Source organism: Pinus tabuliformis, chromosome 5_1 (assembly GCF_031772625.1).
Source record: "Pinus tabuliformis cultivar Carrire ecotype Pingquan chromosome 5_1, CPIR1, whole genome shotgun sequence".
Lineage (NCBI taxonomy): Eukaryota > Viridiplantae > Streptophyta > Pinopsida > Pinales > Pinaceae > Pinus > Pinus tabuliformis.
The window spans coordinates 50,379,527-50,402,822 of NC_142305.1; the positions used below are offsets into that span (position 1 = coordinate 50,379,527).

The 23,296-nt window shown below is 40.0% G+C and overlaps 1 protein-coding gene across 3 annotated transcripts in view; it reads left to right on the top strand.

The window, feature by feature from the left end:
• Positions 1-23,296, top strand: part of LOC149163405 (transcription factor-like protein DPB) — a 145,951-nt gene that overhangs the window by 37,969 nt on the left and 84,686 nt on the right. For all 3 annotated transcript variants that reach the window (XM_089431693.1, XM_089431691.1, XM_089431692.1), the window contains 4 exons: positions 6,595-6,657; positions 6,816-6,962; positions 7,140-7,208; positions 7,542-7,640. In XM_089431693.1, coding sequence (XP_089287819.1) covers positions 6,595-6,657; positions 6,816-6,962; positions 7,140-7,208; positions 7,542-7,640 — 378 coding nt within the window. The remainder of the gene's footprint in view (positions 1-6,594; positions 6,658-6,815; positions 6,963-7,139; positions 7,209-7,541; positions 7,641-23,296) is intronic.

Genomic DNA, 23,296 nt, shown 5'->3' on the forward strand with positions numbered 1-23,296 from the left:
TGTGTCTTCAAGTTTGTTTTTTCCATTGCAATATTCAATTAGGAAACTCAATATATTTGATGAATGTTTTTTGAAAGTTCAAGTTCAATTCTTTCATTTTCAAAAATTTCATTAAAGTAGTTGCTGGGTTTTAAAACTAACATTGTCCTTAAAGAATAAACCTCTAATAAGGGTTAGTCCAACAATTAGATTTTGATAGCACTAATCCAAGAAAGAGAAAATGAGGACTAACGACCTAGCCTTTCTTTTGCACATGACTATGTAGTCCCTCTTCCCATATGTGTGTTGTGAATTGTGAGAGCAACATGCCACAATAAGAACTTTTTTTGGCACAAACACTTGTCTTGTGGATTGATACCTCTATTCTCTTTCTTCTTAGCTATGTAGAAATTGTGCTTCATGAGGTTAGACTTGTGATCCACAACTTGAAGACTAGGTATTTACAATGGAAAATATTTTTTTACACAAGAAATAACCCTTAAGGGGGGGGGGTCAACTTGCTTCATGGAGAAAACGACTACCCTAGGAGGGATAAACTTGCTTGAAGGAGGCTCGATTTGGCTTCATTTGACTTGATTTGCTTGAAAGGAGGCTCACTTTGCTTGAAGAGAGACTCCCTCACCTTCCAACGGCTATACTTTCTACATCAAGGTTCTAACATTCATTTGGAGTGACCTTTACACCTCCATCTTCCCTTAGAGAGGTAAAATGGCTACCTTAAGGAGGTCGACTTGGTCCATTTGCCTTTGATTGCAATGCCTTTCCAATGATTTTCTTGGAAACTAGATTTGATTTGAGTAATTGACTTTTTCAACCTTGACTTAGCTCAACAACTAGATTTGACCCTTCGAATAGACTAATAGAGCTCACATGTGTGGGTTGTGCTCTCAATTTAATGAACTGAATGTTATACCTCCAATGCCATGCATAATTTGGGAATCTGGGCACATGGATTTGATTGGAATAAGTTTTTAGATGGTTTTTGATGTAAAACATGTCCCATTTGGTCAAGTATGAATCCTAATATCCCCAAAATAAGCCCACACTTGCCACAAAAGAGGGATGATCACCTTTGACTAGGAATATCTCCTTATTCCCTTCACATTTTGACAAATTTCCATGTGGCATGGCAAATACACATTATGTTGGCCAATTTGAGCCTTTGTTGACTTTTGACCCTCAGATCATGTGTATTGGGATTTGTGAACTTCTTTGGGAAACATGAAATGCTGTGAACTATGTGACTGCCATGTTGAGAACTGGGAAATGTACGATATGCCAAGGCCAAAGAATGCATACAGACTCTATGACGCATGACCCATGTGGATAAGACATAGGTGCTTTCAAGACATGGGCTAAATTAGCATTACAAAGTGCAATCATCCCTACAACCCTAATGGCTCCTCTAAACCATGTGTCTGTGTAGGTCCATACTAAACCCTCTAATACTAAGCTCTCAACCTTGACTTAGTCCAATGACTAGATTTGACCCTTTGAATAACCTTAATAGAGCTCACATGTGTGGGTTGTCCTCTCAATTTAATGAACCAAATGCTAGATGCACAATTTGGGAATTTTGGCACATTGATCTGCATGGAATAAGTTTTTATATGTCTTTTGATGTAAAACATGTCCCATTTGGTCAAATATGAACCCTAATATGCCCAAATAAACCCACACTTGCCATAAAAGAGGGACAATCACCTTTGACTAGGAATATCTCCTTGATGCCTTCACATTTTGACAAAATTTCCATGTGGCATGGCAAATATACATTATGTTGGCCAATTTGAGCCTTTGTTGACTTTTGACCCTAGGGATCTTGTGAGACTGCCACGTTGAGAAATGGACAATTTTCGATAGACCAAGGCTAGATAATGCATACAGACTCTATGACACATGGCCATGTGGATAAGACATAGGTGCTTTCGAGACACGAGTTGGACTAGCCCTACAAAGTGTGATCATCCCTACAAAAATAATGGTTCCTCTAAACCATGTGTCCAAGTAGGTCCATACTAAGCCCTCTATTCCTATACAGGACAAAAGGGAGTGAAGTGTAAGAGGATCGAGTGTGGTCGACAATAACATACATTAAATCACATGGCCTACAGGGCTTTGAATTGCATTCTTTGGACATGCAATTGTGCTACCCAAAAAAATGGCTATAGGTATCCTTGTTGAAATGAGCGGTAACAATCCCAATGCTTGTTTTGTTGTTGACAAATGTGAAAATTTGCTTGAAATGCAACAACTGGAAATTATTCTTCTAACTGATAAAATTAGTATGTAGTTTATTTTGCTACGACAAAATAACGAACAATTCACACTGTGATTTCTTCACAAATAAAATGTTGCGAAAATAAACTGGAAATTGAGAAATAATATGCACACACAATAAAATTTGACACAGTTATTTTTGGACATTTGTCCTTAGAAAAGCCCATTGTGGTAAAACTGGTGTAGTAGCTGAGGGTTTTATTATTATGCAGCAATGAAATTCTAAGTAAAATCTATGGATGCCCAAACTGACAATCCAATCTGAGAGAAATACTGGCAAAATCAACTGAGGGAATATTACCCTCCACAAGCAATCTCAGCCCAATCTGACAACTTGAGCTCAACGATCCAAGCCCCTTGCGCAGGCTTTTGCGTTGCCTTGCGCAACTTGTAACTTGTACTACCTGGATCTTTTGCTGCTCAAGTTGTTCTGCCTGTTGCTGACTCAGGAAGTGTCTCTCTTGCCCTCAGGGAAATTTTCTCGGCCTCTGGAATCTGAAATGACTCCCACTCTAGCCAAATCGAATTGCCTCCTTGAGGCCACTACGTAGTCCTTGTGCAGCCTCTTGGAGAAATAACTCGACCTCCTCTCGCTGCCCCTCCGGAACTGGAATCTTACTCCAGACTCACTAATAAGACCCCTCACTGTCTCTGCGTCCCTTCTCTGGCTCAAACTTTCCTTTGTTGAATCACTGCAACTGGGAAGCTTGATTTCTTCTTAGGAACTTGACCTCAAGTGTGTTCTTCCTCAACCCCATCGACCTCCTCTTGTAATCTCTAGTTGGATCACCAATGACCACGATTAAGTCCTTATCGACGACTGAGATCATATTTGAGTTGATCCGTGTGAGTTTCTAGAGAAATATCACCTTTCTCGATTAATTGCTGTTAATTAATCATTTTCCATAAGTTAGACTTAGGAAAAAATTAATTATTGATTAATTAACTTACTTGAATTACTTCTAGGTGGATTTTCTAGAAACGATTTTTGGGTTTTGGAGTCTTAGTGTTTCTTGGCTTCTCTGACCAAAGTCGAGACTAGAACACCATCTGATGCTACAAAAACTAACAACAAATATAGAGAGCATAATTTAAGGCATGATCAACTTCTTTGGTCTGACCATTTGTCTAGTGGTCTTCTACAATGAATTTTCCAAACATGATTGAGAAATTTAGAGTCGTAATAAAAAATGATGGTCAATGGTAAGACAGAATGGCTCCATACATGTTGAGAGAAGAGTTTGACAATTTTTGGAGCAACGTGCAAAAACTATCATCATTGAGAATCTATATATGATTATAGATACAATCATGTTGGCGTTGGGTGGTAGGTGGACCATTAACAAAATTCATGGATATGGATTCGCAGGGCTTGGAGGAAATTGGCAAATGTTGATTAAGTCCAAGCTTTATGTCTGCAAGTTTGCTTTGACTGCAATCTGAATACCAACAATGTAAATCCTTGCAAATTAGAGAACATAAGAGAGCAAGTATGCAAGTTCTTGAGAAGATTCTTGGAACTATGCACTAGTGTTATCAAAGATTCTTGGAACTATGCACTAGTGTTATCAAAGCTGGATTGGAATTGGTGGAGCTGGACGGTGTGATCGTTTTGGAGGCAAAATCAGTTCGATTGGTTGCCTCGAATTGAAAAGGTCAGTTTGGTATCGAACTTGCTAGTTTCGTACAATGCAACTAAGGACCCTTGGAACACAAAAAAGGAAAATAAATAAATAAAAGAAATCTATCTATATAAAATTTATGAGTGGGCCAATCTAATATTTAGTAGTAGGGCCCTACTAATGCTATGTAATTAGTGGTAATGCTTGTCCTTTATCTTTCATTTTCATCCTTTTACTTAAAATTTTAACATTTTCATTAAATAATTAGGATGTTTGAGAGTGGTTCCAACCTCATTGGATTTCATATGGAGAAATTAAAATTTTAGATCCTAGTCGAAATCCAACAAGCTTAATATTTTTCAGGATTGGGGGGGGGGGGGGGGGGGTTTGTAACGTTTCCATTGGATTCTATTGTGTATGAGTGTATGGAGCTAGACTTTAATCAAAAGCACCAAGTCGTCTATGTACTTTAACGTGGGTGGCATTGATTGTTGAATTCCTCTGTCATGATCCTAGTAAAAATGTACCGATCACAAACAAAATCTCAATTTGACATGTTAAGTTTTTTCTATCTTATTTTAATGCTTAGAGGGCGATACTAATGACGAGGATCCCAATATAGGCAATGATTTTGATGATATGTAGATATTTGTTGTAGCATGATTTTTTTTGGAATCTAAAGGCCATCTAGAGCCTCTTTGTTGATGTATTTTGGTTTAGAGATGGATTGCACTTGATGCTATTTTGGTTATATGCACCCTTATATATATATATATATATATATATATATGAGAACTTCACATATTTGTGTATATTAAAATTTTAAAATATTATTATAATTTTTTTGTACTTTACGTATCCTTGCCATATGTGGATCTTGGATTTTCAAAAAGATAGCGAATCCTGATCCGGATCCGTATCTGTATCCATATCCATATCCGAATCCTGGTAACTTAGTCTGAATTGCTATAAAGAAGGAATGAAGGCACAATTGTATTCACTCTTGTATGCACCAGTTTTGTGTGTAAGCTTGTAAGTGAGCGTGACAAGAGGGCTTGGGTGGGTTGGTAGAAAGTATTTTTCCCTTGGTTCATGCGCTAGAATTTTGGAGCTAAAGGATCAGCGCTTGCGCACGGAATTAGGGACTCAGTTCCTTGGGTTTGCGAATTTAGAGCAGAGGAGGGCAGTGTGATCAGCATTCTTGCAAGAGTTTCATGCTTAGGATAAGCATGGAGAGGGTGTATTCTCTAAGTGAAACAATTGTATTTGCAAGAGATCAATTGCACAGTTTCTATCAGTAAACAAGCAAAGGGTTTTCCCAGTTGGGTTCCTTATAAAAATTCTGTCTTGAATTGTATTTATTTCTGTTCCTATTCCATTGCATATAGTAGAGAAATTCTGTGTTTATGTGAGAAGAAAGTTTATTTCAGATTGCTCATATTAGCAGATCAGAATTTCATGGATTTTCTACATGGTATTAGAGCTCTTGGAACAGGTTTAAGGGTACATGGCACTTATGACTAAAGAAGTGGACTCACAGAGCATGGTGGAAAAGAATAGGTCTTCAGATCAGGTTCTGCAGAAGAAAGCAGGTAAGTCTTCTAGTTCAGAGGGAGTAGCTGCAGCAGCGGAGAACTTGGTAGTTTTGGGAATAGATCTAGGTGGACGAGGTTCTTAGGAAAGGAGTGTTGAAAATAGTAGCGAGAAATTGATTCCTTGATTAAAGATTTGTGCCTTGATTCAAGGTGTCAAATTCGAGTTCCTTGTGCATGCTCGAGTTCCTAAAATTTAGGAGTGTCCGTAAAAGGTAGGACGATTTAGGATGCAGTTAACTAATGTGTTAAAATTGAAAGTCGAGTTCTTGATTTTCTAGTGTGAGTTGATTGATGAAAAACACAAATGATTGAGTTTCAAGTGGTTTACTTGAAATAGGGCGAGTTGCATGAGCAGTTAACTCATGCTAACTCGATCAATCACAAAATCATTCCTTAATTAGAAAACTCACTAATTTTATTGCTATAAAGAAGCAATGAAGGCACAATTTTATTCACTCTTGTATGCATTAGTTTTGTGTGTAATCTTGTAAGTGAGTGTGACAAGAAGAAGGCTTGTGCAAGTTGGTAGAAGGCAGTTTTCCCTTGGCTCATGCGCTAGAATTTAGGAGCTAAAGGATCAGCTCTTGCACAAGGAATTAGGGACTTGGTTCCTTGGGTTTGTGCTAGGAATTCGGAGCAGAGGAGGAGCAAGGGAAGAGGGCAGCATGATCAGCATTCTTGCAAGGGTTTCATGCTTAGGATAAGCAGGGAGAAGGGTGTATTCTCCAAGTGAAACAGTTGTATTTGTAAGAGATCAATTGCTCAGTTTCTATCAATAAACAAGCAGAGGGTTTTCCCAATTGGGTTCCCTAAAAAAATTCTGTGCCTTGAATTGGGTGAATTGTATTTATTTCTGTTCCTATTCTGTTGCATCTAGTAGAGAAATTCTGTGTTTATGTGAGAAGAAATTTTATTTCAGATTGCTCATATTAGCAGATCAGAATTTCATGGATTTTCTATAGATGATTTTGGAACTTGCTTTGATTTAGTAGCAGAAGCTGGTTTTGGTCTGTTCAGTCAACAGTTTGTGTCACTATGTTATCCCAGGGTAGTCTTCTTTTCTCTTTCAAATTGGGTCATCTGTTTTTCTTTTGCAGGTTGCAGATGAATTAGTTGCAGAATATGCAAATCCTAACAGTGCGCTCATTTCTCCTGATCAGGTTTGCTTCTATCAGTCAGTGGGTAGATTTAATTTGTTGATGATTTTTTAATTTTTCACAGATGCAAGCATCTTAACGAATTTACAAGTTAGAAATGTGTCTTTGGTTATAGAAATATGAATGGAAGTTTTGTTAAAAAACTGTTGTGGGTGTTACAGCAACAATATGATGAGAAAAACATAAGGCGGAGGGTGTATGATGCATTGAATGTACTGATGGCAATGGACATCATATCAAAGGACAAGAAGGAAATTCAGTGGAAGGGGTTACCTAGCACAAGTCCTAATGACCTTGAAGACTTGAAGGTTTGTCTTATAACACCTTGGACATAATGTTGAATAACAAAAAGCAAATCAAATAATACTTTTTTGACAACAAGCCTAAATGACTTGGAGCAAGAGGAGGTTCATCTCCATTTATACTTTTTTTTATTATGAAGAAGCTATGCAATGCAGTTATTAATCATTTAATGTTGTTATCAGGCAAAGCGCATGGGATTGCGGGGTAGGATTGAGAAAAAAATGGGCTATTTACAGGAACTTGAAGATCAGGTACAGTACCTTAATTTAGTGTTTATGGTGTATATTGATGGATGTATGCTAAATATTTTCTTCCCTTTATAACAATTGTTGTATGATTTAGTATCTACATTTGTAAGGCTGTGAGTTGTCTTAAAGGCACAAGCAGAAGAACATGTAAAGTGTAGAGAGACAGTCATTTAGCTTATTTTACATCGTTGTTTTTGTCTTTATTACTTGCTGGCTAGACTTCAAGTTATTTCTAAAATCAGGGATTTAATTTGAATAGTTGATGAAATTTTCGTTTTTTGGATCTGGAGGCTCACAAACTGTCTCTGATTGTATTTCTGTTGAATGTTATCATAGATAATAGGCCTTCAAAATCTTGTGAAACGGAATGAACGCCTATATGGATCTGGAAATACCCCTTCTGGAGGAGTAGCTTTACCATTTATCTTGGTTCAGGTAAACTTATCTATGCATACTGACCTGGTTAATGAAAGTAGTTTTTGGTTGGCTCCTGTATTTTCTCACAACTTTATTACTTTAGTCTTTTTAAAGTTAAAACTTAATTTTGCTAGGTTTTCTATGTATGCTTCTGACATTTCTTTTATTATTCCTGTGATTCTATGTCTTGGTTTATAAATACAATTAATTCGATGTTGGGTTTGAATTGCACTCAAAAATGTTGGTGGAATTGATAATTTTGTAAACCAGTGAATATATGAAAGACAAATTACATATTTTCATTTGAAATTTCAATACATGAATCTGAAACTACTGTCTTGGGCAGAACTAATTCGTGAATGGTAGTATTATAGGCATAGTGCAGCTTTGTCCTCAACAATGAGGCAAGTGCAATAAACTGTGTTATCATATGTAGACTCTTCGTACTTCTAGTTCTTTCTTTCATGGGGAAGCAGAAATGTGCTCTTTGGAATGAACAGATAGAAATATTCTGGCTGTCCTATCTGATTCAACTTCTTATCAGGTGCAAAATTAAGTAATTTAATGGAACTCAAGTAATACTGATTTGCCATTGCACATTAGAAACTCTTGTGTTTCAGCCGATTTCTAACATAAGTTAATTTGTTTTGAGCCCTTCTATCTTCGTAAGCAGAAATATACTTTTTGGAATGCATTGGGGAGCAGAAATACGCTCCTTGGAATTTAAAGATAGAAATATTCTTAATTTACATGACTGTCCTATCTAATTCAGCGTCTTATCAGGCACAAAAGTTTATTAATTAAATGGAAATTTAGTAACACTGATTTGCCATTTCACATGACAAAGTTTGTGTTTTAATGTACCTTCTAATGTTGAATGCATAAGTCAATTTGTTTTGAACCCTTCTATGTTTGTAACGTTTAAACATCTGGTCTCGACTCTCAGTGAGGCATAAAATTTACACCTTTTGTCACTCAAATCTCTATTGCATCTGCTTGTGTTAAAATTGGCAACTAGGGCCAAACTCCATGTGGGTCATCTTATTTATAGCAGCTGATATTTTTCTTGGATTCCTCTCTCCGAGAGGTGTAGGATTGATCTAAAGATCATCCGATTCCGACATGTATTTATGGAGATATGAATTTATTTATATTATTTGATAAATTGTCAAGGTTGGCCAGCAAGCAAATTACCCCGAGCTCAACCTCAACGTTGCATTTAAATAGAGGAGACCTCAAGTCATTTGAGGCACACATTAATCTCATGATCTCTCTCTCCACATGTTTTGGGTTTGTCTTCTCTCAAGGAAGACGTTGTGGAAAGAGTCATCAAAGAGAGTCCTAGCCGCAGATCAGATGTGCCCTAGCCGCAGTCAAGAGAGGCTCCTATCCGCAGCAAAAGCAAGACCTAGCCGCAGTCATCTAAGGTCATCTAGCAGCAGTCAAGAGAGATTTAGATGCTGTCAAGACGAGGCCTATCCACAGCAAAGGAGGCACTAATCCGTAGCTAGAGGGAGGCCCTAATCCGCAGTTCAAGAAGAGGCCTAATACGCAGCTAAGGAAAGACCCTAAGCCGAAGCAAAAGAAGGCTCTTATACACAGCTAGAAGGAGCCCTAATCCACAGCTAAGAGAAGTCATAAGACAGAGCAAAAGAAGCCCTAGAAGCAACGTGGATGCTATAGGTACAGCGTGGGAAAGAGAGGCTGTTTGGGTGACTGTTTGGGTGCCGCAGCTGTGTTAGAGAGATACGTCTATGTGTTGCGTTTGAGACTGCCCCAAAGGAGCAGCATGGAGGGCAGCATCCCATTGGAGGACAGCTGCAATCAATAGGAGCAATTCTGGGCCAGTTTGATGGGCTGTTAGGGACTGTGGTTAGTGCCCTAACTAGTCCCAGAATTGCAGCATTGCAGCAAGTTAAAGTGTTGGCATTCTTATAGACTAAATGCTGCTGCGTTAAGGGTGGTTGGACACTAGTTTGGAGATGGTTACTATGTGCTAGGCCGCAGGCCATAGCACCATAGTGAGGGCTGCTAAGGGCAGTCAAGGATGTGCCACAGTTTCATGGAAGGACTTATTCAAGTGCCCTAACCAGATCAGCAAATCAATACTGTCAAGGAAGCTTAGGGCTGCTGCAAGTACCCTAATCAGAACAGCTATCTACTGCAGAATGAAATCAGATTTATGAGCAGTGTTTGGGCTGATTGTATTTACAGTTGCAAGCCAAAGTTGCCTAGGTTTGATCAAGCTACCTAGAGGTAGAATTCTGCCATGTTTGACCAGCGGTGAGCTTTACTGCTGCTGTCATAAAATATCAGTTTTGTATATTTGTACTATCTCTCTCTCTGCTGAACTATTGAAGAATATAAGAAGAATTGATCAAGGGTTTCCCCACATTGGGGTTTGTCCCTGGCTGGTGCCACATCTTGTGTCCTCTTGTCTTGGCTTGTCTTCTACTGTTTATGTTTATGTTCTATTTGCATTTTACTATCATGCTGATGTGATTGCTAATCTGGATATTGATATTGGGCTAATAAGAAAATTGAAGTAAATTGCTCTTAAGCATAGAACATACCAAAAATTAACATGGTATTGGAGTTGAGGTGAAGACAAAGCCCAAGAAAGAGTGAAAGAGCAATCACCGAAGACAGTTGGAAAGGACAAAAGGTTCAATGGGTTCCTCATCCCACTTCCCGGCTGAAGACAAGCTCGTGAAAAGTCAGACTATCATGAATGGAAGATGTCTCTTGATCTGACATTGGAGGAACAAGAAGTGTTGGACTATGTAAAGGGTAAAATCCTTGAGCCTCCATCAAATGCACCGGCTGCTACAAAGAACAATTACACCAAGGGTGAAGCCAAAGCAAAGAAGATTATCAGAGATTCCATTGACAAGCATCTGGTGGCCTACATCTCTGATTTGAACACCTCCAAGGAGATCTATGACAGATTGGTAAGCATGTTCAAGGTTAGTGATGCAAATCAAATTTTATTTCTCAAAAATAAGCTGAAGGATATTAAGAAGGGAAAGGACGAGGATATTCAATCCTACTTCTTAAGGATCACTGAGATCAAGAATGATCTTCTATCGATTGGAGAAGTCATTCATGACAGGGAACTTACTATCACTACCCTTGGAGGGCTCCCACCCGAGTGGTATATATTTAGAACCACTATTCTCAATAATGATCGAATTCTGGGATTTGAAGAATTGATGTCAAGATGCATTCAAGAAGAAACAAGAATGGTGGAGCAAGAAATGCCTTCTAATAGAGGCAACCCCCTTGCTTTCTCTGTTCATGCCAAAAGGAGAAATAATGCAGGGTCTAAAGGTCATTTTAATGGAAAGCCCGAATATAAGGGTGGAAGGAAAGGCAGATGCTTTGCTTGCAATAAGTTTGGCCACTATGCAAGGGAGTGTCCAAATAGAAGGGACACATCACATGATGATGATCACAACCATTCTAGGGGCAACTTCGACAACAATGATCGAAGGAATGACACGTACAATGGCAAAGGAAAAAAGAATGCGGAACATCAAGGAAATGGTCGATCCTCTAAGAAAGCAAGGAACTCTAGGTATGAAGAATTGAATGTTGTTAACAATAAGCAAAAGTAGTATCATCTTATATCGGCCCTCTCCACTACTTCTCCTCCGGACGCTTTGGGAAATTGGATTATTGATAGTGGTGCTTTAAGGCACTTCACCGGATACAAGGAAGTGCTCTCTAATCTAATAGAGAAGGAAACAAACTTGGAGATTATTCTTGGAGACGATGCCACCTATCCCGTAAAGGGGGTAGGGAATGTTACTCTTCAATTGAATCAGGGTAACATGATTCATTTACAAGAAGTTCTTTATGTACTTGATCTCAAGAAGAACTTGGTGTCCATTTCGGCAATGGAAGACAAATGTTACAAGGTGGCATTCATCGATGGAAAGGTATGTGTTTGGAAAAGAAATTTTAAAGATGCTTTTACTCTTGGGTTCAGGGTTGGCACGTTGTATCAAGTTGCAGGAAGTCCATTGGGGGCCATGTCTTGCGACACATCTCTACAATCTGAACTATGGCACCGGAGGTTTGCCCATCTTCATTATAAGGCCCCACCCGATGTGAGACAGATGGTGATAGGGATGCCTGAATTCAAAGAAGAGCATGAAGGTATATGTCTGGGATGTACCAAGGGAAAACTTACAAGGGGACCATTCCCCTCTAGTTATAGCAAGACCATAGATGTGGAACAACCCAAGGGTTTTGAGGTTCATGACCAGGAATCTCATGTATATAGGTTGAAGAAAGCTCTCTATGGTTCGAAGCAAGCACCTCGGGCTTGGTGTGAGAGGATTGACAGCTATCTGATGAAGCTGAGATTCACTAGGAGTGAAGCTGATCCAAACCTTTGCTTTAAGGTTGTGGATGATAGACCTCTCATACTAGTACTTTATGTGGACGACCTCTTTCTGACAGGTGCAAACCCTCTTATTTACAAACGTAAGAGGGAGTCGGATTTCGAATTTAGGATGGTGAACTGCAAGCATGTGACTACCCTGATGGAGCTGCCAGACCTGAATTAGGAGATGCCTCTGAGTATCGTCAACTCATAGGAGCATTGATGTTCTTGGTGAACTCCAGTCCGAATATATGTTTTGCAGTTAACACGTTGAGCCAATACATGGTTGAGCCTCATCACTCACATTGGATTGGTGCCAAGAATCTTCTGAGATATCTTCGGGGCACAATCACTGATGGACTAAGAAACACTGCCGAAGATGTGAGGTTGCATGTTTATTTTGATGTTGATTGGATAGGCAGTGTGATGGATCCAAGAGCACTCTTGGGTGCTGTTTCTCTTTGGGTTTTGCTTCGATATCCTGGATGAGCAGGAAGCAGAAGTTGGTTGCTTTGAGCACCGCTGAGGCCGAATACATAGCTGCAAGTGGCCTCCTGTGAAGCTGTCTGGTTGAGGAAGCTCTTCATTGAGCTGTTTGGACATGTGCTGGATACCACGATGATCCTATGCGACAACCAGAGTGGGATCCGATTATCAGAGAATCCCATGTTTCATGATCGCTCCAAGCATATAGACATTAGGTACCACTTTATCTGGGTTATGGTACAACGAGGAGCAATAAGGCTCCAACACATTGGCACTAATGAGAAGGTCGTCGATATTCTGACAAAGGCCACGGGAAAGTTTAAATTCTTGACTTTCTGAGAACGACTAGGAGCTATGGAGAGACCCTCTTATGAGGGTCCTGTATGATGTGGATATTGAGCTTTGGGAGCTCCGGGGGGCTTGGGGGTACTTCTCGGAGCGATGAGCAATCATAGGGTGAGTGGTTCAACCTTCCCCTAGTGGTCTGCTATGTAGGCAGGATGAGTGGTTCATCCTTCTCCTCCTGAGACACAATCATAGGGTGAGTTGCCCAGCCTTCCCTTAGTGATTTGTTATGTACAGGGTGAGTGGTTCAGCCTTCCCCTGCGATACTCCTGGCGACATGTAGGTAGGATGAGTGGTTCATCCTTCTCCTACTGAGACATCCTACCCATGCAGTTTGGGACTCGTGGGAAGTACATCTCATCTGGCCAATGAGTAGGGAAATGAGGATAAGGACCATAGTACTACCGATGGACAGATCGTGTACGGCTACCATACACCCTATTCTCGGATGACCTATATTGATCTGGGATCAATGGAACTGACATCGGGTCAGTAACAGTGGTACGAGACACTCTCTTTATTTGGAACTGATTTTAGAATAGTATGAGTGGTATGAGACACTCTCTTTATATGGGACTGACTTCGGGTCAATAGAGAATGGTATGATACATTCTCGATCACTTCTTCTTCTTCATAGTTCAGCAGAGCAGAGAAGAGCAGTGCAGGGCACTGCATTGATGACAAAGATAGTACACACTGGCAGATGGATTAACAGATGGAGTTCTCCCTAGTTGAGAGGGAGTGTTACAATTGGAAAGTAGGGCCAAACTCCATGTTGGTCATATTATTTATGACATCTGATATTTTTCTTAGATTCCTCTCTCCGAGAGGTGCAGGATTGATCTAAAGATCATTTGATTCCAACACGTATTTATGGAGATATGAATTTATTTATATTATTTGACAAATTGTCAAGATCGACCAACAAGCAAATTACCCTCAGCTCAACTTCAACGTTGCATTTAAATAAAGGAGACCTCAAGTCATTTGAGGCACACATTAATCTCATGATCTCTCTCTCCACATGTTTTGGGTTTGTCTTCTCTCAAGGAAGACATTGTGGAAAGAGTCATCAAAGAGAGTCCTCGCTGCAGATTAGATGTGCCCTAGCCGCAATCAAGAGAGGCTCCTATTTGAAGCAAAAGCAAGATCTAGCCGCAGTCATCTAAGGTCATCTAGCCATAGACGCTGTCAAGAAGAGGCCTATCCACAACAAGGGAGGCCCTAATTCGTATCTAGAGGGAGGCCCTAATCTGTAGTTCAAGAAGAGGCCTAGTATGCAACTAAGGAGAGACCCTAAGCTACAACAAAAGAAGGCTCTTATACACAGCTAGAAGGAGCCCTAATCCATAGCTAAGAGAAGTCATAAGATAGAGCAAAAGAAGCCCTACAATCAACGTGGATGCTATAGGTATAACATGGGAAAGAGAGGCTGTTTGGGTGCCGCAAATGTGTTAGAGAAATGGTCTATGCGTTGGGTTTGAAACTGCCCCAAAGGAGCAGCGTGGAGGGCAACATCCCATTGGAGGACAACCACAGTCAATAGGAGCAATTCTGGGCCAGTTTGATGGGGTGTTAGGGACTGTGGTTAGTGTCCTAACCAATCTCAGAATTGCAACATTGTAGCAAGTTAAAGTGTTGGTATTCTTATGGACTAAATGCTGCCGCATTAAGGGTGGTTAGACACTAGATTGGAGACGGTTACTATGTCCTAGGCCGCAGGCCATAACACCATAGTGAGGGTTGCTAAGGGCAGTCAAGGATGTGCCACAATTTCATGGAAGGACTTATTCAAGTGCCCTAACCAGATCAACAAATCAATTCCGTCAAGGAAGCTTAGGGCTGTTGCAAGTACCCTAATAAGAACAACTATCTACTGCAGAATGAAATCAGATTTATGAGCAATGTTTGGGCTGATTGTATTTATAGTTGCAAGCCAAAGCTGCCTAGGTTTGATCAAGCTACCTAGAGGTAGAATTCTGCCATGTTTGACCAGTGGTGAGCTTTACTGCTGCTGTCATAAAATATCAGTTTTGTATGTTTGTACTATCTCTCTCTCTGCTGAACTATTGAAGAATATAAGAAGTATTGATCAAGGGTTTCCCCACATTGGGGTTTGTCCTTGGCTGTTGCCACATCTTGTGTCCTCTTGTGTTGGCTTGTCTTCTACTGTTTGTGCTTATGTTCTATTTGCATTTTACTATCATGCTAATGTGATTGCTAATCTGGATATTGATATTGGTCTAATAAGGAAATTGAAGTAAATTGCTCTTAAGCATAGAACAGACCAAAAATTGACAGCTTGCTTTACCACAAATACATTCTGATTACATGCTTTGTGGTTTTATTGCTCTTGAGTAGTTTTAAGTCAAAATTCTCCTTTCCATATTGTTGTGGTTTAGAGTATCTGCTTCTCTTTTGTCCCCTTTGTTTGATCACTACTGTCATAATCTTTCATGATTCTGCTTGCCAGTTTGGCTTTGTTATCTATACTGTAGATCACATTTATTCTAGTATTGGCAATGTTTACTTTTATTTTGCTTCATTTCTCAAGTAAACAATATTCCCTTATAAAGTTTGTCTCCCATAATAAATCGATTCTATTTTGTCTAATCCATTTTGTCTGCAATGAAGTTAGTTTAGATAGTTGTCTGGTGAAAGAAATTTCACCATGCACTATGGTCGTTCTTGCGGATATATGATTACGGGAGAACTTGAATTGTAATGTTTCTCTCTCAGCATCAAAGTTCAGAGTTCACTTTGACTATAATCCGGTTTGGTGGTTTCAGATTCTTTTAGTCTACTCCAAGAAAATTTGTTAGCCAATATTACCAGATCATATTTTCGCAGAGAGATATTTAGTGCTAGTTATTTCTATATGTTGGACTGCGCACAACGTGGAATTACATTTTCATTAAGAGGATAGACATATAAGTACAATGTTCATGGTAGTTGGATTCAACTTCCAAGGTCTCTTGGTGTTAATTTTAGATAACAATGGTATGTTCTATGCTTAACAACAAGTTTAATTCAATTTTCTTATGAGCCCAATATCAATATCTGGTTTAGCAATCACATCAACATGATAGTAAAATGCAGATAGAACATAAACAATAACAATAAAAGACAAGCCAAGACAAGAGGACACAAGATATGGCGCCAGCCAAGGACAAACCCCAATATGGGGAAACCCTTGATCAATTCTTCTTATAATTCCTCAAAAGTTCAACAGAGAGAGAGTATAATATAGAATTTTCGCTTGCCCAATCAAAGTTAAATCTAACTAGTCAAAGAGCAGTAATAGAAAGCCCTAACCAGAAAGTCAATGTTGGTCAATAGGCAGATTTTGACCTCCAAACATCTCGGTCAAACTTGGGCAACTCGGCCTCCAACAGCTAGTCAAATTAGCCCAAAAACAGTCCAAAAAAGTCCAGTCAAATTTGATCAACGAAAGTCGATGTTGCAACAAAACCTTCTGCAGTCAACGCTGGTCAAACAATGGTCAAACAACCTCGATTTCTATGCCCAGAAATATGGCCTACCCAAATAGAGATCCTCCACACAAAACCATAGTCAAAACCGGTCAACGTTGGTCAATGCAAGTCAAAACAACCACTTGCAATTTTGGTCAACAGTGGTCAACAACTGGAACAAAAAAGTACAGTCCTTCTTCGCATGTGTGGAGAGCTGCCTTTGAAATTCGTACCCAATCAACGAAGGAGAGAGAGAAGAATGAGTGTGAGTGAGATGCCAAAATGAGGAGGCTCCTTGTATTTATATGCAACGTTGTGGGCTTGAGGGTGCAAATTAGATGGCTGGCCGACCTTGACAATTTGTCCATAATCAAAATAAATTCATAATTCCATTTGTACGTGTCAGAATGGGATGGTCTTTAGATCATTCCTACACCTCTCAGAGAGAGGAATCCAATAAAAATATCAGCTGCCTCATATGAGTTGTCCAAGGTGAAGTTTGGCCTTAGTTGCCAAATTTAACACTCGCTCTCAACTAGGGAGAACTTCACTTGCCAAACTGTCTGATAATCAAAACCATCCCTGTCTGTGCTCTGTTGAACCATGAAGAAAGAAGAAATGATTGAGAATGTATCAGACCATTCTTCATTGATCCGAAGTCAGTCTCCAATAATAGAGTGTGTCATACCACTCTTAACTGACTCGAAGTCAGTTTCTATTGATCCCAGATCAATATCAACATCTTAGCATAGGGGGTATGGTAGTACACGATGCGTCCATTGGTAGTACTATGGTCCCTATCCTCATTTCCCTACTCATTGGCCAAATGAGAGGTACTTCCCATGAGTCCTAGACTGCATAGGTAGGATGTGCCGACCGGAGAAGGTGAAACACTCATCCTATGCATATCTCAAGATGGGGTATCGTAGGGGAGGTGAACCACTCACCCTGTACATCATGCACCATTAGGGGAAGGTGAACCACTCACCCTATGGGCGCTCATTGATCTAAGAAGTAACCCAAGACCCCTGGAGCTTCGAGAGCTCAACATCCATCTCATACGGGACCCTCATAAGAGGGTCTCTCCACGACTCCAAGTCATTCACGTAAGGTTAAGAATTTGACCTTCGCCAGGGGTTCTTAAGAATATCAATGACCTAATCATCAATCCCAATGTGTTGGAGCTTTATTGCTCCCCGTTGTACCATATTTCAGATAAAGTGGTACCTGATATCCATATGCTTCGAATGGTCATGAAGCATAGGATTCTTAGAAAGACGAATCCCAATTTGGTTGTCGCAATAGATCATGGTGGTATCCAGCACATGTCCAAACAACTCACTAAAGAGCTTCCTCAACCAAACAACTTCATAGGAGGCCATACTAGCAGCAATGTATTCGACCTCATTGGTGCTCAAGGCAACCGACTTCGGCTTCTTGCTCATCCATGATATCGAAGCAGAACCTAGACAGAAGCAACATCCAAATGTGCTTTTGCGATCCACCACGTTGCTAGCTCAGTCTGCATCGGAGTAACCATGGAGCCTCACATTCCCAGCAGTGTATATCAGTCCATAAGTGATTGTGCACTGGGGATATCTCAAGAGATTCTTGGCAGCAATCTAATGTATGTGATGAGGTTCGACCATAAACTGATTCAATGTATTCACTACAAAACATATGTTTGGACGGGAGTTCACCAAGAACATCAGGGCCCCCACGAGTTGACGATACTTAGAAGGATTTCCCAAATTGGGCCCAACAGCACTTCCGCATACCTTCTTGAAGTTAAGTTCCATTGGAGTAGTCACGGACTTGCAGTCCACCATCCCAAATCTTTTAAGTATCTTCGCAATATATTTTCCTTGAGAAAGGAAAATCTCACTTGGCTTTTGCCAGACCTCCAACCGTAAGAAGTAATGCATCAGTCCTAGGTCCTTCATTTTGAAATCAGAAGCCAACTCCCTCATACATTGATGAATAAGAGGGTATGCACCTGTCAGAAAGAGATCGTCCACATAGAGTACCAAGATGAGAGGTCTGTCATTCTCAACCTTAAAATAAAGGTTCGGATCAACTTCACTTCTTGTAAATCCCAGCTTTATCAGATAGCTATCAATCCTCTCATACCAAGCCTGGGGTGCTTACTTCAACCCATAGAGGGCTTTCTTCAACCTGCATACATGTGTCAGACGATCTTGAACTTCAAATGCCTTAGGTTGTTCTACATAGACTTCCTCATTAAGTGAATCATGCAAGAAGGTAGTCTTGACATCCATCTGGTGTAGATTGCATCCTTGCGAGGCAACAAGGGCTATAATCGAATGGATGGTGGTATATCGGGCAACAGGTACAAATATCTCATCGTAGTCCACACCTTCCTTTTGAGAGAAGCCTCGAGCAACAAATCTAGCCTTGAACTTTTCAGCACTTCCATCAGCTCCATGCTTGATCTTGTAGAGCCATTTCGAGGTGACAATAGATTTGTCCTTGGGTGTAGGGACCACATCCCAGACATCATTCTTCATAATCGACTCATACTCTTCGTTCATAGCATCCTTCCAAACTTGGTGCTTTACTGCTTCTTCAAATGCACAAGGTTCAGATTGAACAATGGTGTTCATTGCATTTAAGTACCCCTAGTACCTATTCGGCTTCTTGCTTTCACGAAATCTCCCCTTAGGTGCAACATATCCCTCGACATCTTCGAGAGTCTCCCTAAGCCATGAGGGTCTCCTTTTTGAGGAGGGCTCACGAGGGAGTGGATCAATGGGATCCATTGGTCCTTCAGCATCGGGCATCGGCTCATCTTGCGGTTCTCCCTACTTCTTTGTCCTTCCTTCGAAGAGGAAGGTTACTAATCTTCCCAAGGGCAACATCCTCATCGAAGGTGACACCATGACTTATCTCCACTTCTCTGTGGCCAGGCACATAGATTCTATATGCCTTAGAAGTTTCACTGCGGACCACAAATGTTCCTTTCTTCCCAGAAGCATCCAATTTGCTTCTCTTTTCTTTTGGCACATGAAAATATATGGGACTACCAAAAATTCTAAAGTGAAACATTAGGTTTTTTACTGGTGAAAACTTCTTCGAGAGTTTTGGAGTCCAATGCTTGATGAGGGCATCTATTTTGAACATACACAATGGTGTTTGTAGCTTCGGCCCATAAGAACTTCAAAAGGCTTTGATCATGAAGCATGGCGCTGGTGGCCTCAACGATAGAATGATTTTTCCTTTCAATAACACCATTTTGCTTAGGAGTATATGCGGTAGTAGTCTCCCTCATAATGCCAACTTCTCTACAATAATTATTGAACTCATTTGATTCATATTCGTTCCATTATCGATCCTTAATATTTTGATCTTCTTCCTAGTTTGATTTTTGACCAAAGCTTTGAAAGAACGGAACCATGAGAATACTTCATCCTTCTTTAAGAAATATATCCAAGCCTTGCGAGAGAAATCATCCATAAAGATAACATAATATAAATATCCTCCCAATGAGTTCACGGGTAGCATACCAGATAGATCAGAATGAATCAATTGCAATTTGTCGGTAGTCTTGCTATCACTTGAGGGGAATGGTCCCCTTGTATGCTTTCCTTCGGCATGCCCCTGACAAACACCTTAATGTTCTACTTTAAATTCGGGCATACCTGTCCCCTTCTTCCTCACATCGAGTAGAGCCTTATAATGTAGATGAGCAAATCTCTGGTGCCATAATTCGGATTGAAATGATGTGTTGCAAGACATAGCTCCCAATGGACTTCCTCCAACTTGATATAGGCTATCAACCCTAAATCGAAGTGTAAATGCATCTTTGAATTTTTTATCCCACACACGTACCTTCCCATCGATGAATGCTGCCTTGAATCCTTTGTCCTCCATCACCGAGATAGATATTAGAGTCTTCTTTAGATCGGGTACATATAGTACTTCTTGTACATGAATGGTATTACCTTGATTCAATTGAAGAGTAACATTCCCGACTCCCTTCATCGGATAGGTGGCATTGTCTCCAAGGATAATTTCCAAATTTGTATCACTTTCAATCAGATTTGAAAGAGCTTCTTTATACCTAGTGAAGTACCTTGAGGCACCACTATCAATCAACCAATTTCCCAAAGTGTCCGGAGGAGAATGCAGTGGAGAGGGCAGATATATAATATAATTCTTTTTGCTTGTTATCAACAACATTAGATTCATCATACCTGGTGTTTCTTGATCTCTTGGGAGGGCGACCATTTCCTTGATGAGGAGCGGGAGCATTCCTTTTTCCTCAGTTGTTGAATCTGCGGTTCCTTTGATTGTTGTTGCCTTTGAAATTGTTGTTGTCATCATCATGAGGTGTATCCCTTTTATTAGGACACTCCCTAGCATAGTGGCCAAACTTGTTGCAAATGAAGCATCTTCCGTTCCTTGCATTTTTGAAATTCGGCCTTCCTTGACATTGCTTCTTTGAACCTGCATTATTCTTCTTTTTAGCATGAGCGGAGAATGCAATAGGATCATTCCTATTTGAAGGCATATCTAGTTCCATCATCCTTGTTTCTTCTTGAGAACATCTAGTCAACAATTCTTCAAAACCTGGAATCCTGTCGTTGTTAAGAATAGTAGTGTTGAACACATGCCATTCACGAGGGAGTCCTCCAAGGGCAATGAGAGTAAGCTCCCTATCAACAATAACTTCTCCAATCAAAAGATCATTTTTGATCTCAGTAATCCTCATGAAGTAGGATTGAATGTTTTCATTTCTTCTCTTCTTCATATCCTTCAGCTTGTTCTTGAGGAAAAGAACTTGGTTTGCATTGCTAGATTTGAACATGCCAACCAACTTGTCATATATCTCCTTTGATGTGTTCAAATAGAAGATGTAAGCAACTAAATGCTTATGAATAGAATCCCTAATGATCTTCTTTGCTTTGACTTCACCCTTCTTGTACTTTATCTTAGCAGCAACCGATGCATTTGAAGGAGGTTCCGAAATATTTCCCTGCGCATAATCCATAACATCTTGCTCTTCTAAAGTCAAATCAAGAGACATCTTCCATGCATGATAATTAGACTTATCATTAAGATTATCATTAGACTTGAAGTAGGATGTGGACGCCATTGAATTTTGTCCTTGATTAGTGATTGCTCCTCCTAGTGATTGCTCTTCTCACTCTTGCTTGGGTTTTGTCTTCACCTCAGCTCCTGATGTTAGGATATTCCGACACATAGGAAATAGTTAAGTACAACTTGGTCTAGTATAGAGTTAGGTATAGAGTTAGGCAAAGTGTGTTTCTTTACTATGTACATTTTGTAACTTACAATCCGACGGTCACGATATGTAGTGATCCGACAGTTCATTCTCTCATCGGTATTACCGACACTTGATCCGTGGTTTAACACCCGATTGGTCCATGATTTCTATTTAAAGCGCATGGAGGGTCATTTGTAGGGTAATCCGTCTATGAAAGAAGCATATGTAAATTTTCATTCTTTTATTAATAAATTGCCTGAAGTGGCTGCGTTGGCTCAGGCCGTGGACTGTTTCCCTCTTTGAGGGTTTTAACCACGTCAAAATACTGGTGTATTGATCTGTGATCTGTTTGTGAGCGGTGTCCTTTGGTGTTCTGTTTGAGGAACTTACCCTGTAAATTCCTACATGGTATCAGAGCTATTTGAGGGCCGCGTCCGTTGGTGATCCAAATCTGAAGCCGGTAGAACTGCATCCGACTGTCGTTTCCTAGATCTACTGTTTCTGACTGCTTTCAGGCCGAGAGGACTGCTCTGTTGTGTTGGGAGCATCTGTTCCAGTGAGGAACCCCTTTCGTTTCACGCGAAAAGGTTTCCAGTAGCCCTAGCTGCGTTATTTTTAAGATCTGGAGGTATACAATGTTTATTTGTAGTTTACAGTTATGTTCTTTCTGTTTATTTCGGTTTCGGTTTATTTAGCTTTTTTTATTACCGGATCTATACCTTTCATTTCTGCGTATGCTCTTTGCCCTGCGACTCTGTGCGATCTGGGCAAATCAGAAACAGAAAGGAAGGATTTTTCTCATGCGTATGCTCTTTTCCGCTGCACCTTAGTGTGATCTCGGAAAATCAGAAACATTGAGGAAAATATTTAGTTTCCGGCTAAAGCTAACTTCGAGCCGCAAGGTTCGTTTTTGAAAATATTTAGTTTCCGGCTAAAGCTAACTTCGAGCCGTAAGGTTCGTTTTTTTTGTATTTCCGTGTTGGGTTTTGTGTTTTTTGTTTTGTAGGGAAAAAGAGCTTTCTCAAAGCAAGCATGCAACCCAAAGCATCAACCCCCCCTCTCTCTCTCTCTCAAACTTTTTGTATAGCTCACTTGGTGCAAAGCTAATTTATGAGAGTAGAGGTCTTGGGTTCAAGTCTCCATTTTGTGGGGGCAGACTTTTTCATTTCCGCACATTCCTGCACTTCGTCAGCGACTTCATCAATTTTTTTTCAAAAAGCCATAACTTCTTCATCCGGAAGTCGTTTTCAGAACCGTTTTTTTTGAAACGGCCTAATTTTTCGAGATCTTTCCGTTGGTACACTTAGTTTCAGCATCTACAGCTTCAGTTTCTGTTAAAAATGGAAAGTACATGCCAAGTCATTCTTGATAGCACTAACTACTTCCAATGGTGGTCCTACATTGTGGATTTACTTAGAAGTAAAGGTCTTTACAGAATAGCCACAAGCCAAGAGATCAAACCGAAAGATGAAGATAAGGCAGCTAAATGGGAAAATAGGCAAGACCAAGCACGTGGGTTGATAGGGATGTCTATTTCTACAGATCTTAGATTCCATATTGCAGAACTTGATACTCCTGATGAAGCACTACAACAAATTACTAAAGTCTTTGGAATTAAAAATGAACTTAAAGCCCATCAACTTGAAAATGAATTGCTTACATTGGACGCCAATAATTTTTCTTGCATTGAAGATTTTTTGTCCAAGTTCAAGACCCTTAGACTTCTCTTGGA